The sequence below is a fragment of the Xiphophorus maculatus genome, chromosome 3 (assembly GCF_002775205.1).
Source record: "Xiphophorus maculatus strain JP 163 A chromosome 3, X_maculatus-5.0-male, whole genome shotgun sequence".
Lineage (NCBI taxonomy): Eukaryota > Metazoa > Chordata > Actinopteri > Cyprinodontiformes > Poeciliidae > Xiphophorus > Xiphophorus maculatus.
The window spans coordinates 722,411-739,541 of record NC_036445.1 but is presented as its reverse complement, the minus strand read 5'-3'; the positions used below and the strand labels follow the sequence as shown (position 1 = coordinate 739,541).

Here is a 17,131-nt window from a genome sequence, read left to right as displayed (position 1 = left end):
GCTGTGATGAAATCTGCAGTGGAAAAGCCCAGCATGTGAGTGGGAGGAGGTTCTGGACTCCTTATAAGCTGGGCCGGACCTCCGGCCACAGACCCGTCCACCATGAAGTTCTGTAAAGTTCTGCTGTGTTCAGCCGCTCTGGTTCTGCTGGCCGGTTCTGTGGAGTCGTCGTCTGGAGGTGAGGCGCCTTCAGAGCCGCTCCGCCGTTTGCAGCCTGACTGACTGACTGTTTTCCCCCGACAGGATCCACCGGTCCCTTGAGCTACGACCTGTCCGGTTCCGACCTGACCAAACTCTACAACAAGCGGGTCCACCTGGCGGAGGCGATGCGGCGGCCGCTGGAAAACTTTCCTTTCAGACTTGGATACATCAGCCACTGTGGAGTTCGGTGAGAGAAACTGAAATCTGCTGATAAATGGAAACATTAGCAGAGAGGCTGGAGAACCGTCTGAACCGGGCCGAAACTCCAGAACTTATCAAAGTACCGCCAAAAGCATCAACATGTTCTCAACGTTCCACTGGTTATGGTTCTGCAGCAGTTCCAACCGGCCGCTTTTAGCTTTAAAGGAACTCAGTGTTTCGGCTGTTTTGCAGTTTTCTGGAAATTTGTTCCAGATCTGTGGAGCATAGAAGCTGAACGCTGCTTTGGTTCTGGTTCTAGATGCACAGCAGAACCAGAACCAGCAGCAGCAGATCTTTAATCCTGGAAAAGTTCTTCAGCTGATAGAACGTCTTTATGTGGCTCTGAAGGTCAGAGGTCATCCTGATTTCTAGTTTCCAGCTGGAAGAACTGAAGCTGACTCCAGATCTATAACTCCAGATCAATAACTCTAGATCTATAAATCTAGAATCTATAACTATAGATCCACAGCTTTAGATCTATATCTCTAGATCTATAACTTTAGAGCTATAAATGTAGAATCTATAAATCTAGAACCTACAACTACATCCATAACTCTAGATCCATAACTCTAGATCTATAACTCTAGATCCATACATCTAGAACCTATAACTCTATATATACAACTCTAGATCTATAAATCTAGAACCTGTAACTCTAGATATAAAACTCTAGATCTATAAATCTAGAACCTATAACTCTAGATATAAAACTCTAGATCTATAAATCTAGAACCTGTAACTATAGATATAAAACTCTAGATCTATAACTCTAGATCGTTCCTCTTACCTTCAGTTTTGGTTCTGTTCAGGACGTTGTGACCCATCCACACATGTATCTGTCCTAACGTGGGTTCAAAGGTCAGCTGGTGACATTGTAATGTAGGGATGAGCATCATCTGTGTCGTCATGGTAACTGATCCTGAGAGCTCCTGGTCTGTTTCTCAGATCTGTCATTTAAACCCGGTTTGAGTCGTTGGATCCGGTTCTGATTTGTTCGGGTCAGAACTGATCCAAACAGCTGATCCGTTTTCTCTCTGGTGTCGTTTCAATGTTTCAGGAGTTAAAGGGCCGGTATCGAGTAAGTACCGCCATCTTGTGGTGAAGTTAGTCATAGCAATCAGAGGTAAATTAAACATTAAAGAGAATTTAGGCATTTTTACCATAAACGCAAACTCATGGTTCTGTTTGATCGCCAGTGTACTTCTCTGAAAAGGTCCTAGCGGATAGCTAGCAAACAAAATGGCGGCTGTGTAACCTCGAGAGGTGCTGTGGTTCCTCTGCAGAGTGACTCTGGCTGACGGATCTCGGTGGTTGATCCATAAAGGAGGCGGATACGGGATTTCCTCCCAGACGGTGGCGACCGACGCTGGACACATGAGCTCCAACTGGGAGGTGAGCAGCAAACGCACCAAACATCTGAGGTACAACAGCGCCACCAAGTGTTCGGTGGTGGCTAAAGACCACACACCGTCAACAAGCAGCAGGACTGGTAAACGCTGTTTAGACTGGTTGGGTTTCTGGGATCCAACTGTTAACTGACGTTGAGGTCGGAGCTTCTGGAAGAACGTTCTAGAAGCCTGACTTTCCCCAGTCCAGAACCAGTTTGGACTGGTTTTTGAGACCAGTGACTGTGGACAAGCTGCATGTTTCTGCATGAGCGCTGCTCACCGTGGCAGGACAGGAGATCCAATCGAGTCACAGATTTTTCTCAAGTGATAGTTAACTGGAAAAATTAACTGTAAACCATTAATGAATCAATGTTTAACCAACACCGAGGCGATTTCCGAGCCGAGCGGGAACTTGGTAACGTAGGCCCAGATAAGTTAGTGTTAGCTAGAAAGAGAAAAGCTTTCTTTGAACCAACGCTGCCTTCTTTCCGCTCACTTTGAGTCCTCTGCCTTCAACCATCGTTTAAGTTTGTCCTCACTGAGCTTCTGTATCGGAGAATCTTGAAACGAAGCTCCAGAGACGTCCTCATGGCGCCATGCTGTTGGTGCTTCGTTTGTCCGAACATCCGGGTAACCATGACGTCATTAATTGATGGACCCACTTCCTGTCTGCAGGTCATCAAGTCCAAGAACTTCAGGGGAACCAAAACGGTGTCGGACCTGGTTGGAGCCGGAGGCCCGAACTACCGGCTGTTCGGGGATAACTGCCACAATGCCTGTACCAACATCATGAATCAGTGAATTTTCATCATTTCTCATAATAAAACTGAAGCCTGAACGTGTTGTGTCATTTTTATTCCACTAGAGGGCGCAAAGCAGCAGAAATTGATTGGTTCAGAACCAAAGCATGTTCCGGTTCTAAACACCTTATGTTCTGGAAAATACTTAGTACCTGGTCCAAGAGGGGCCAACTGGGGCCCACTGGGGCTAACTGGGGTCCACTGGGGCCAACTGGGGTCCACTGGGGCCAACTGGGGCTAACTGGGGTCCACTGGGGCCAACTGAGGTCCACTTGGGCTAACTGGGGTCCACTGGGGCCAACTGGGGCTAACTGGGGTCCACTGGGGCCAACTGAGGTCCACTTGGGCTAACTGGGGTCCACTGGGGCCAACTGGGGCTAACTGGGGTCCACTGGGGCCAACTGGGGTCCACTGGGGCTAACTGGGGCCTGTGACTCCAGCTACAGTCATGTTTCCATCCTCTGACTCAACTTTCAACTAAAATTCACTTTAAAAACAAACATTTTGTTTTTGTTGAATTTTCTCTGATCCACACAAACCTGAGCTCAGAAGTATTCATACCCCTGTAAGATTTAGATTTAAATTATTTTCAATCAACCGAGAATTTTCTCAAAATAAAACAGTTAGAAAATAAATATCAGACCAACAAACCGCATCTTGAAAAGAATTTCCAGCAGAATGTGACACGCAGAGTGTCCAGCAGGGGGCGCCGCAGAGCTCTGCTGGTCCGCAGCCAGACCCGAGAGGGCCAGGTGTGTCTCACCTGTCCGGCAGGTAGAGGGAAGGAACTCTGGTTCCGGTCGGCCCGGTCCAGACGGACAGAACCAACAGAGATGGTTGAGAAGCTGCAGGCTGCGGGTCTCTGAGGTTCGTTTCATGATTTAGGTCAAAATGTCTGAATTTTGCTTCAGGATGGTGAGCAGAGGAAGTGAAGAGCCGCTGCTCTCTGATGGAAACAGGCTGGGGAGGGGCAGCCGGCTCTGAGCATGAACACGTTTTCAGTTTAATTTACGATATCTATAAAGTTTCAGTTTTCAGATATTATCTGTCTTCGACTGTTTATGCAACAATAAGCATCTGAACTGCATCTGATTTTTTCATCTTTAACCAACGACCGACCAGTTTGACGTTTTACAGTTCATTTGATTTTTTTAATCTGTTTCCATCAATAATTTTTATTAGTTCTGAAACATAAAAATGACAAGATGTAAAGAAAAGGTGAAAAATAAATGCAACAATTAACAAGCCCAAACTTTTCTTCAAATTACAAAAATAAAGTGATAATTTCATAATGAGAGAATAAAGATAAATAAAATAAAATAATACAAGAAAGCCGGAACAGTAAAATAAAATAAGTCATAAAAACACAAGAATGAAATTGTAATACAAGTTGAAAGAGTGAAAATAAAATCAGAATAAATTTTATATTTAGTAGATTGTTGGGATTTTTACATTTTCAAATAGTTTGATTTTTTTCCAGTTCACATTTTTTTCTTGTGTTGCATCAATAATTTATTTAAAACTTAATAATTGTCATTTTTATTTATTCTGCCAACTTCCAGAAAGAAAATCTGCAAAATAAATGAAACAATTAAAAATGTAAATTTAAAGCAGTTTGTAAAAACCTTTCAGGTGATTTCTGGTCACTGAAGCAACTTTATTAGCTTAAAAACTACAAAATAAAAGCATTTCAGCCCAAACTGATGATTTCACTTCCTGAGGTCAGAGGTCGCTGACAGAGCTCGACTGAGCAACCATTCTCAACCCCCTTCGCTCTTCCTCTTCCTCTTTCCTCGCCTCGGTGGTTCAGGACCAGAGGTGGAAGATGCAGCCGCGGAGTTTTTCCTCCGGTGGAAAGCGAAAGTTAACGCCTCGAGCCTCTGTGGCAGAAAGCAGCAGAAAAGCCCCCACCCCCACCCGCTGCTGAGCCGCTCGCCCCCTCAGGTGAGATAGTTCCTGGTCTGCTGGGAGCGCAGCAGCGGCGTCTGCGTGTCCACGTCTCTGCAGAAGAAGGACAGGCCGGCGCGGCGGAGGTGCAGGCGCGTCCAGCCGTACACCAGACAGTTGAGGAAACCCTGAGAGGCCGAAGTGAAGGCCTGGAAAATACACACCGCCACTTTAAGAACAGAAACGGGAACAAAAATAACACAAAGTGACCTTAAAGAGGCAGCATCAGGTGTTTTCACTTTCTGACTATGTCACCTTCAGCTGCTATAAAAATTACTTCTTGAAATTGGATCTCTGTCCCTTTAAGAAGCTCCGGCTGAAAACGTTCAGTTTTCTGTTCCAATCATTATTTACAGTGCAGATGAGCAACATTTCTTTGTTTTTTGAACTTTTCTTCCTGAACCAAACATCTGGATTTTACCAACAATTCATTTAAACTTTGCAGTTTTATGTTTTTCAAGCAACTGCTACCTTCAGTTGTCATAGAAATGTTATTAAATATGACTTAAAGGAAAACTGACTTCCTGATTTAGCGCCTTGAATTTGGGCCTCTGTCCCTTTAAGAAGCTCCGCCTCCAGGAAGTCATCCAACATGGCTCCTCTATTAACCCTTTAATGTTTTTACCAGTGTTGCTCCTATAAGGAGCTCAGCAGCTGTTTGCTAATTGCTGCTGGCTAGTCTGAAGGAGCTGAGTGGGGGAGGAGCTGCGCCTCAGAGGCGGGGTTAGGCCCACCCAGCTGAATGGTTGCCATGGAGATCAGAGGACTAACTGTACGTTTCTGATGAGCAATAAATATAACATGATGGAAAATCTGACACTGGCCCTTTAAAAATCACAAAAGATCCCTGGATTAAAAAGTGAAGCCTGATCAGTCGGAGCTCCAGGTATCGGCCCGGAGCGACCCAATCGGCGCAGAGCGCGGCGCACTGACCTCAGATATGTAGAGGCAGACGCCCGCCACACCGTGACCCGTCGACGGCTTCGCCACCCGCAGGACCGCCAGCGCCACGGCTGAAACAGAACGCACAGAGTGAATGAGGCGCCGTCGCCCCTAGCAACCGCCACGCTGAGCGGCGAGTGTCACGGGTCAGAACCGGAACACACCTGGACCCCAGCAGAACACGAACACCAGTGGGTACAGCAGCATCCGCAGGTCCATCACCCGGAACAAGGCCCGCTGCTCGTTGCCTAGGTAACCGCTGGAAGTCACCGCCCGCCGGTAGATGCACCGCGCCTTGACCACCAGAACCTGGAACCGGAGCCAGAACCGGCCTTTATCGTCATCGTACAGAAGCACAATGAAACTCGTTTCAGTACAGCCAATCCAAAACAAACATCATAAGACCTGAGTGGACGGGTCAGGAACCGGGTCAGAGGTCAGTTCCTTTCATTAATGAAGCCTTGAAACCCAATCCTGTCCCTGGAGACAGGATTTTACCCCTCTACACCCAGGATTTTACCCCTCTACACCCAGGATTTTACCCCTCTACACTCAGGATTTACCCCTCTACACCCAGGATTTACCCCTCTACACTCAGGATTTTACCCCTCTACACTCAGGATTTTACCCCTCTACACCCAGGATTTACCCCTCTACACCCAGGATTTTACCCCTCTACACCCAGGATTTACCCCTCTACACCCAGGATTTTACCCCTCTACACCCAGGATTTACCCCTCTACACTCAGGATTTACCCCTGTACACCCAGGATTTACCCCTCTACACTCAGGATTTACCCCTCTACACTCAGGATTTACCCCTTTACACCCAGGATTTACCCCTGTACACCCAGGAATTTACCCCTCTACACTCAGGATTTACCCCTCTACACCCAGGATTTACCCCTCAGCTCACCGTGATGCCCAGCAGGGTGAGGAGGAAGCTGCTGAGGAAGACTCCGATCTGGTAGGTGTGCAGGAAGCTGCAGCTGCGGCTGAGCTGCTGCCGACCCGGCAGCAGGAACAGCGCTCCGGTGTGCATCAGCAGGCACCTGCTCCACAAGCACAACGTCAGTCCAAACAGCGGCGTCGCCGTGCTAACCTGTCTCAGGTGAGGCCTCACCTGTACGGCTCACTGAAGTTGACCTGGCAGTGGCCGAGGTTCCCTTGAACGAAGACCGGGACCATGAGCAGCGCCGGAACCAGACTGAAACGGGAGAAACGGGTCAGCGGGCTGAGAACGGTCCCGGTTCACCTGCTGCTGCTCTAAGCCTGCACTCACCTTGACAACACTGCAATCATTTTAGCTTTCAGCGACACCGTGTTGGAAAACTGAGGAAAGAAAAGACGCCAAGAATCAGAACCTGATCCAGGAACCAACAGATGTTTAACGGTCGGCTGGTTTTACAGCAAAATATGAAACATTTACAACCTTTTCTTTTAATATTATTTAAGGAACAGAAAGACAACTTAACATAAAGCTACTCTATGTCAATATGAATGAGTTGAACAGAGCAAAGCCAACATAATGTTTAGATAAAACGTGTTAAATTAAACTGTTATGATATTTCCAGCATCTCACAGTTACAACTTCAAATTATGACGTCCTGTTGGACTCTCATTTTTTCTTTCATGGCAGAAATGGCCTTCCATAGAAAGCAGATAGTAATGATGTCACTTCAAACAGAAGAAGATGGAAAACAGTTTAAGATTTACAGAAACAATAAAATAAAAGTTTTGTTGAATCTGATTAAAGCTTCTGGGTTCAGCTGCTTAATGGATGTTTAATGATGGTTCTGTGGAGCTACCGTTCAACATGGCTACCGTTCAACATGGCTACCGTTCAACATGGCTACCGCTCCACATGGCTACCGCTCCACATGGCTACCGTTCAACATGGCTACCGTTCAACATGGCTACCGCTCCACATGGCTACCGCTCCACATGGCTACCGCTCCACATGGCTACCGCTCAACATGGCTACCGCTCAACATGGCTACCGTTCAACATGGCTACCGTTCCACATTGCTACCGCTCAACATGGCTACCGTTCAACATGGCTACCGTTCAACATGGCTACCGCTCCACATGGCTACCGCTCCACATGGCTACCGTTCAACATGGCTACCGTTCAACATGGCTACCGCTCCACATGGCTACCGCTCCACATGGCTACCGCTCCACATGGCTACCGCTCAACATGGCTACCGCTCAACATGGCTACCGTTCAACATGGCTACCGTTCCACATTGCTACCGCTCAACATGGCTACCGTTCAACATGGCTACCGTTCAACATGGCTACCGCTCCACATGGCTACCGCTCCACATGGCTACCGCTCCACATGGCTACCGCTCAACATGGCTACCGCTCAACATGCCTACCGTTCAACATGGCTACCGTTCCACATTGCTACCGCTCAACATGGCTACCGTTCAACATGGCTACCGTTCAACATGGCTACCGCTCCACATTGCTACCGCTCAACATGGCTACCGTTCAACATGGCTACCGTTCCACATTGCTACCGCTCAACATGGCTACCGTTCAACATGGCTACCGCTCCACATGGCTACCGCTCAACATGGCTACCGTTCAACATGGCTACCGTTCCACATTGCTACCGCTCAACATGGCTACCGTTCAACATGGCTACCGCTCCACATGGCTACCGCTCAACATGGCTACCGTTCAACATGGCTACCGTTCCACATTGCTACCGCTCAACATGGCTACCGTTCAACATGGCTACCGTTCCACATTGCTACCGCTCCACATGGCTACCGTTCAACATGGCTACCGTTCAACATGGCTACCGCTCCACATGGCTACCGCTCAACTTGTCTACAGTTCAACATGCCTACAGTTCAACATGGCTACCGTTCAACATGGCTACCGTTCAACATGGCTACCGCTCAACATGGCTACCGCTCAACATGGCTACCTGTACGGAGTAGCCGCTCAAGCAGCTGTTGAACTTCTCTCTGGTCAGCGTGTAAAGGTTCCACACGTAGTTCAGCGTGAAGAAGAAGGACGCCATGTACAGAATCTGAAACAGAACAAAACGGTCAGTCTGGTTCTGACAATATTGGGTTAAACCAGCAGCTCAAACAGACAATAGATGTAGGTCAGGCGTGTTTTTGTGTCCTGGTTCTGCTGCTCCATTTCCTCCTCAGTGACCCAGTTCAGGATGAGTTCTGGTTGTTTGAGCCAAACGGGCCGGATCAGATCAGAACTTTCCCACCTGCTTCCTGTCCTAAAGGTCCAGTTCAGGTTCTGTTGTCCTGCTTGCTTTCTAACTTGGAAATGCATCACGTGATGTGAAAATGACGTCATGGTTTTGAAAGAGCTCTGGGTTTCACATCAGCATCCAGACCCAAACCGCGAAATACCGGAGCGGAAAGAGGAACCGCCGGTCCCAGACTCAGATCAAACCCGGTTTTACCAACAAGCAACAAATCAGGACAAAATGGAGGAAGAAGCCAACAAATAAAGGCCAAATGGACTCAGCATGAGAGCTTCTTATAACAGGACCGAGTCGAAACGACCTACATACTACACGCAAAACATAACTGTATTTATATATTTAAAGTGATAAGCTTTTGTCTTCTTACTTGGTCCGTCTCCCGTACTTATTTTTATTCCCTTTTTAAGTTTAAGAGAAAAACCGAGGGTTAGAAATGGGAGAAAACTCCTTATCTAGCTAGCTTTGCTGCGCTTAGCGCCGTTGTTCACGCATGCGCAGTGATCTGTTAGACTTCTTCTTTGTTATAATGACGGTTGGCAAACAAGTAAAGGGAACGTTACCGCCACCAACTGGTAAGGCCAACCAGTACATCATCAAGTGACGGATACTTTATTTTTAAATGACGGACTGACTGTTTTTCATGTCATGAGATTTACCCACGCTGCCTTTGTGACTGACTATTGACCTCACAGGATTTAACTGCTGGGTTTGAGCCACATGTAAAACTCAAACCTGCTGCTGCTGGGGTGGGAAAACCCCCAGACAGCAGCTTCCAGTTCAGCTCCTGGTGTCAAAAATAAAACCTGAAAACAGAAGACACTAAACTTTACTTTCAGAGGAACTTTTTAAAGCTAAAAGCAGCTAAACCAGCCTGAATCTGAATCCTGAATCCAGCCTGAACAAACTGAATCTGAATCAATTTTATTCACTTTAAACTTTATTTTTACACCTGGTTGAACTGATCTTTTCTCATCCTGCTACTTTCTCCTACTACTCTCCTATTTGCATTATTTGCTGACATTTCAACTTAGGGATGAGAATCTGTCGTACCATTTATAATTTATTTTGTTATAAATGATCAATTTTGATCTACTGTTAGGATAAATTTCAGTTACTGATGATAAATAATAAATAAATGTTATTTTTACAGTTTTTTCACTGTTTGTTCCATGAGGGCATCAATACATTTCATCTTAGTTTTAGTTTTATGTAAGTGGAGTCTTGAAGGATCCTGTTTCATATGGAAATGTTTTTCCAAGAACAATATTTGTGTTTTTGGTTCACTTACCTAAAAAATAAGTCATATAGTTTTGTTTTTTTTATCTTAATCTTTATCATTATCACAATAATACCAAAAAATAATAGCCTTAATTTAACGTCACGATTTCTCAGTTTGTTTTCTCTCCATGTTGTGAATAATAAAATGAATAAAGAAATAAACTGAATTCAATTGGTTTTAAAATTGTCTGGTTCCTTTGCACGTTTCCATGTTTTATTCACAGATGAAGTTTTCTCCTCGTCTTCCATTGGAACCTAACAGAATTGAATCGGCTGAAAGTTTCCGTGTCGGTGTTTGTGTCCCAGGATGAGCCCCGCCGGGTGTTTCTGCAGAAACACCCGGCGGGGCTCATCCTGTGCTTCTGATGCTGTTCGTGTCCAGGCTGCGGTTTCTCTCCGCCGTTTGAGGAAGCTGAGATTTTCTAACAGTGAAGGCTTTGAGGAGGAAAAAGGAGCCACTTCCTGATAAAACTCATAGAAATCCCTCAAACTTCCCCAGAAATCCCATCAGAGTCCCACAGAGCGGCGGCACGGCCGTTACCTGCTCCACGGTGTGCAGGTTGTAGCAGAGCGCGCTCAGGTGGTCGCAGCGCTGAGAGTAGAGGACGGCGCCGATCAGCCAGCAGGTGGCGAGCAGCAGGTCGGCCACGCTCAGCTGGAACAGAGGCTGCAGCTGCAAACAGGACAGCAGAGGTCAGACACATGACCTCTGACCCCTGAGGCACAGCCGGACGCGCCTGTACGAAGGGACTGACCTCGGGCGTCTGACCGAGTCTGGGAATAATCAGGGAGATGATGGAGCCGGAACCAACAATGCTGCAAATATTCAGAGAAAACGTTTAAAAGTGACTGAATTATTATCAGAGCATTAAAATATATTTTAATATTTCTCAACCAGGCTGGAACACAGGGTTAGGGTTTAGTATTGGACCCTAACCCTAATGGTACAGGCGCTCCTGAATCATTTTGGCCAAATTACCTAATAAATAGCTAATAAAGTTGTAAAATGGAAATGTCATTTAAAAGGCCAGTTGTAGGTTTTAATGTTTTCATGCATAAAATGTACAAAAACTGAAATAAATGTCTAAGAAATTAGCAAAGACTTTAAGATTCTTTTCAAATATTTTCTAAGGTAAAAACAAGCAAAGTTCAGATAAACGGAGATAAATTAAATGAAACTAAGATAAACTAAACTAACGTAGCTTTCTGCATGGAGGAACTTTGTCTTTTTTGTCAGTAGGTTACACATTTTGTGCTTTTTTAAGTTAATTTACTATAAACTTTCAATCTTTAAATAAAATATACAAAATATAAAAACAAAAATAAAGTTTTATTTAAAAATATTTTAAAGACCTTTGCTTCTCATCTACCTCTGCACCAAGGCGGCATTTCATCTAAACTGTGTTCATCGCCATGGAAACGTCACCTTGGCCCAAAACCAGAACCAGAACCGGATCAAAAAGTCCAGAACTAAAATTAGCTGGGATTTTTATAACAATATTTTCCTCAGTTTTAGCCTAAAGTTTCTTCCTTCCTGAAATGTTTTCAATGCAGAAACAAATAAAAGTCATTTTAAACTGAACAGAGAACGAAGCCGAAACCAACCTGAACGAGGCCATGACGAGCTGGACCCACCGGACGGCTTCGTACACCTGCAGGGGAAAACAACACGATCAACCCGACCAGAACCGAGCAGAACCGAGCAGAACCGAGGCTGACACGAAGCTTCTCTTCACCTCCCAAACCGTTCATCTCACACGAATATTAACATAAACTAAATATAACGCTGGCAAAGTAAATAAATTTAATGATCAAAATATTTAAATAGAGCTAAATAAATAAATATTACGTGAGATAAACTTTTAGTTACATATTTAATTCGATAATTAAACTACAGCTAGCTTGCTAACTAAATATTTAGCTAGCTCACAAACTAGTTTCATCACTAGCTTTATATTTAAGATGCTAAACCAGGGGTCCCCAAACTTTCTCCTGTGAGGGCCACATAACTTGTCCCTTCTCTGATGGGGGCCGGGGTCAGTTTGTAACAGAAAAAGTGTGACGATTGTAAGAGTGTTAAACATAAAAATGTATTGTTTTTCAGAAAGCACAATCAAATAACCTTTTCTGGATTCTTCAGAGAACAAAAGTCAGGAAATAACACTATTTATGAAATAAATAATAACCAAATAACACTGGGTTCTTTCTCCACATAAAAAAAAGGGTTAGGGTCAATTATATGCATGTATAAAATAGTTACTAACTAGTAGTTAATAATAACTAAAGTTCATTACTAAGGAACATTTATTTTATTGCAAAAGTCCAACTTATCAAATAAAAATGCACATATATGAAAATACTCTGGTATTGTTCAGGGGGCCGGACCAAATGTGGAGGCGGGCCGCATCTGGCCCGCGGGCCGTAGTTTGGGGACCACTGTGCTAAATATTTAGTTAGCTTATCAATAATTTGATCACTATCTAAATATTCAGTTTGCCAACTAAAGTTAAATATTTACTTAGCTAGCTGTATGTTTACTTTCACACTAAATATGCAGGTAGCAAATTAAATATATAAATTTGCTATTAAATTTAGCTCCTTTGCTAATTTTAGGATTTTGTTTTTGAGCAAAAATATTTAGTAACATTTCTAAATGAAGGAATAACAGTGAAAATATGACTGAAGAATGAACTATAATTTTTTCCTGTGACAAGTTTAATCATCCAAATGACTGCTGTTCATTTCTGACTATAACTTTACAAACAGCAGCACATACAGCTTCATTCTGTATCAGAGATTCAAGTTACTAAATCCAGTTTCTGGATCCACCAGGAAACTGAACTTTCTGAGGAAAATCTGCTGGCGGTGCAGTGGTTCAGCGGTCCCGGTTCGATTCCCTGGGACTCCTGATAACTTGATCAGGATTCAGAGCCTGTCAGTCTGCGCGGAGGGAATAATGACCCACACGCCCCACAGCGTTAAAACTATTAAAATAAACGAAAAGAAATAAAGAACCAGGAACATTTCATTACATGTTTATTGGGTTTCGATACAAATGATAGAAAGATATGAAAAAAATCCACAATTTAAGAAAATAAAATGACTGAATTTTCAAGTTAAACTTTTATGTTCCAATAATCAAATGGAAAAACTTCCTTTTTCCAGATGCAACTAAAATAATGAGCGTTTTTGCTCCTTTTTCAGATTATTTCGCAGCTTTTAGAGCAGAAGTGATTGAATGAGGGAGTGAAAACGGACCGATAAGATGAAATCTCCTGATTAAATCAGCCGAACTCACCTGGGTCCAGTCCACGGCCGCCGTGGTGTTGGCCTCCGGGCTGCGGGGCAGGTTCAGCGTCAGCTGGGGGAACATGCTGGCAGGATGGGGTCTCTGGAGGAGCAGAACCAGGAACTGGAGCGAGGGGTTCAGCCGCAGGTTTTATCCTGCGGGGGGCGGGGCTTAGCCGCATTAACCCCGCCCACCTGGCGGAGCTGCAGGTTGGTCTCCGGTGTCAGGAGGTAGAGACTGGTTTTCTTATCAGCTCTCTGATTGGATCAGAGCCGTGCTTCAGCTCCCATCAGGAGGTTCTGACCTCTTCTGGAAACAAACCCGAACCACAGAGTTACTGTGAAAACGGATCATTTAATGAACCGAAACATCTCTGCTGGCGCCCCCTGCTGGAGGAAATCCCGACCAACTTCTGCCCTCATCAGTTCCTGTTTCCATCTCTTCTCAGTGAGTCTGAATTCAGCCTGGTGATGGCTTCCACTGCAGTCCTTCCATATTGTTGTTGTTTTTCTAATATTCATCACATTGGGGTTTAAAAATGAGTTTCTAGTCAAAGAACAGAAACTAGTGAAGCTTGGTGAGAAACTAAACGTTTCAGAGACTTTAGCTGCTTTTCTGCCTGGAGGTTAACTATGGATAGTTATGGAAGATCCAAACGTTACCAGATCTGAAATCAGCCGCCATCTGACGTCATTTACATTAATAATGATTTAGGATGTCTTTCCCTCTTGATTTTTTTTCTTTCGAAAAATTTTTATTGTTACTGTAAACATTTAAAAACATTACATTGTTGCAATTATTCAGAAATTTCTAAAAACTTTCAAATTCATCAATTTAGGCTAAAAGAAGCTAAGAACAAGAATATAAAATACAAAATCTCTGTGTGTTAAAAGTTGAGCAGGACCGGGGTGACTCCCTCCCAAGTCCGGAGCCGTCCCGTCCTTCCAGACAGCGCTTGGTGCTCAGAGGGGATCCCGCCCTGAAGCTCCTTCCCTCCTGCCTCACCCGGAGAGCCAGGCCGCCGCTGCTTGGACCTCTGTTCGTGGAGCACCGGCTCCTTCGTCCACGGAGGCGCAGGCGATTCTTCTTGGTGGCTGTGTCCTTGGCGCGCCACCTGCAGCCCTTGATGTTCCTCTTTTGCTGCTGCCATCCGGATCACAGCCACGGGGGGCATCTGCCTGCGCCTGCTCACCAGCAAGTTTCTGGAGGTCCAAGTGGCGTCTTTGATGGTGGCTCGGGTGAGCCACATCTCAGCGAAGTCTTTTTTAGTCATTTTCTGCTGGCTCACCCCGTACAGCACTAACTGTGCATGGAGGACCTCCCTTGCTGGCAAGTATGGGAATTGCAAGGAGCCGGCCTTCGCCCACAGGTCCACAGCAGCGCTGCACTCCCACAGCAGGTGCCTCACCGACTCCGGCGCGCCACAACCGGGTCGGGGGCAGATGGACGTTGCAGACATGCCGCGGGAGCATAACGGCTCTGACCGGCAGGATCCCATGAGCCACCATCCATGACAGGTCCTGGAGTCTGTTTGGAAGGACGGGATGGCTCACGTTGCGCCAAACGGTGGAGGCGTCTCCATACAGGAGGCCGCGCACTGGAGTCACTGGTTCCCGGTCCTGCACAACAGGGACAATAAAACGATTAGTTAAAATCTTGTTCTCCTCTCCTTCCAGTCCAAAATGTTCTAAAAATTTCCGAATAAAAGCATATATAAGAGAAAGGTTAAAACCTACTGGGGTTCTAAAATCTCTTATTTTTAATTTTCTGTTTCTTTTTCTGTCTAAAAAGTCATACCTGTCGTGTTTGTCATTAAAGCCATAAATATTTAAGAGGTTAAAATCCTGTCCGTTAAAAGTCAGATTTGCTAAAAGTGCTCGTCCCTCTCTCACCACGGTGCTCCCCTCCACCAAGATGTGCGGGTTGTTTATTAAAATGGCCACGCCGTCATTTTTATTTTCATTGGAGCCGCTCCATATAGACGGCCGTGGCCACAAGTCCTGCCACCGGGTGTAAGTCTTTAAAAACGGGAGTGAACATTCTGGTAGTAAAAACACATCTGACTGTACGGAGCTTAAAAAGGATAAAACACTCTGGGCTCTAACTCGCGACTTCACACTTCTAACATTGATGGTTGAGAAGGTGAGAGTCATGAGTATGATGGCTAAAATCAACTACGACATTTTAAAGGATTAAAACAAGATAAGACTAATTTAAACCCATGTTAAAAAACGGGCGGTCATTAAAACAAGGCGGGTTCAGAGACTGTCCTGTGAACAGAGCTCTTCCTTCCCACATGGTGGTGCAGGTCGGGTTGGAGCTCCATTCCCCCTTCGGACTCTCGGTGTCGGCCGTCTTTCTAAAGCCGGTACCTTGTTTGGGTCCTCCGGGGTTGATTGGTGAGCAAAGTGTAGGAACGAGACCTGATTGGATGAGCCAGCGAGGAAGGCTCTGGATTCCTCTCCGAAAGAACCGAAGAGTTCCTCCAGCCTTCCTCTCTTCCCTACCTTGGGGGTAAGGTCGGGAGGTGACTCAGATGCCGGCCTCTTAGCCAGCTGGGCGTCGGGGAGGGGGGCATCATCGCTGCTGTCCGTCTGTTCTTCCTCAGAGTCCGAGCTAGCTCCGCCTTCGGTTAGCATCTCCCCCCCCTCACTGGATGTTTCGGTCTGGGGGGGGGGCTTCCTTCCCCTCCCCGCTTCCCGCCCTCTCCTCCTCTCCTCCAATCAGAGGACCTGGCGGGAGATTTGAATTTTCCGACCCAGCTGCGTCCACTTGCTCATTAGCCGTTTCCGTTAGCGTCTCTTTTCCTTTTTTCAGTTTATTTGCAAACGACTTTGGACAGTCTCTGAACAAATGATCCTGTCCACCACACAAATTACATTTCCGCCCGTTCGTACATTCATCAAAAGTGTGTCCCACTTCTCGACATTTACCACAGAAAACTTTTTCACAAGTTTCGGCCAGATGACCATGCTCGCCGCACTTCCGACACAGTTTGGGTTGGCCTTGATAGTGAATGTAGCCTCTGTTCTCCCCCAGGACTATCATTGAGGGGAGATGCTTCAGGCCCTGGAAGCCTTGGGGGTCTTCCCATTGTTTAATGGGGACCCGCCAAGCACAGTTCCAGATGCCGTCCACATCCCGCACCTTCATAGCCTGGCCTCTCACAGTGCAGTATCTACCCAGCCACATACAGATGTCTTCAGCACTGACAGTCTCATTGAACATCCTGACAATCACCGTTTTCAGGGAGTTGTCAGTCAGTTTCTCGACGTCAAATGCTGAAAACTGGGTCTTAGCATTTTCAAACCGTGTCCAAAAATCCTTAAGAAGTGCGGCAGAGCAAAAACTTACGTCATATCCTTTGTTGAAAGGCAGGGTAAGGATACAATTCAGGTCATCTGGCCGAAACTTCAGCACCTGTTGGATTAGTTTTCTGGAAAAGTCCAATCTTGTTACTCTATTTTCTTCTTCTCTTTCCTTAAATAAAAATCGAACACTGTGGTGCCTCCGCATGCCACCATGGCTAGCCGCCATGGTGGAGGCACCACCAGTTAAAGGTTTAAAACCTTTACTAAAACCAATAAATAGTTAAAAAACACCAATAAATACAAATAAAAGGTAAAAGATATTTTCCACTACTTAGTGGTCAATATCTCACCCAGGGACTAAATTTACTGAACCTCAAAATCAGTGGCAACAGCCAAGTCACAAAGACTACCGCTATCACCACCCAAAGGAGGGGACCGCTGTCTTAGCCAAAAGGCCGAGAAGCGATCTTTCCCTCTTGATGGTCCGGTCGACCCGGTCCTACTGGAACATCTGCTCCACCTCCAGC

General features: G+C 45.6%; 1 protein-coding gene across 2 annotated transcripts; it reads right to left on the bottom strand.

Annotated features, from left to right (window-relative positions):
* Window positions 1-4,114: 4,114 nt before the first annotated feature.
* tmem116 (transmembrane protein 116) lies at window positions 4,115-16,309 on the bottom strand. Of its 2 annotated transcripts, none has more exons than XM_023331520.1 (12): window positions 16,227-16,309; window positions 13,303-13,602; window positions 11,610-11,656; window positions 10,760-10,820; window positions 10,546-10,677; window positions 8,424-8,528; window positions 6,762-6,811; window positions 6,603-6,686; window positions 6,396-6,531; window positions 5,644-5,788; window positions 5,471-5,550; window positions 4,115-4,686 (listed from the first exon to the last, which is right to left on the bottom strand). In XM_023331520.1, exons 2-12 carry the CDS (start codon window positions 13,375-13,377, stop codon window positions 4,531-4,533), a joined length of 1,071 nt encoding a protein of 356 aa, XP_023187288.1. In that variant the 5' UTR covers window positions 13,378-13,602; window positions 16,227-16,309; the 3' UTR covers window positions 4,115-4,530. The 2 variants fall into 2 exon arrangements, with proteins under 2 accessions (XP_023187288.1, XP_023187287.1); XM_023331519.1 differs by lacking the exon at window positions 16,227-16,309 and adding an exon at window positions 15,801-15,886.
* Between the last annotated feature and the right edge of the window lie 822 nt (window positions 16,310-17,131).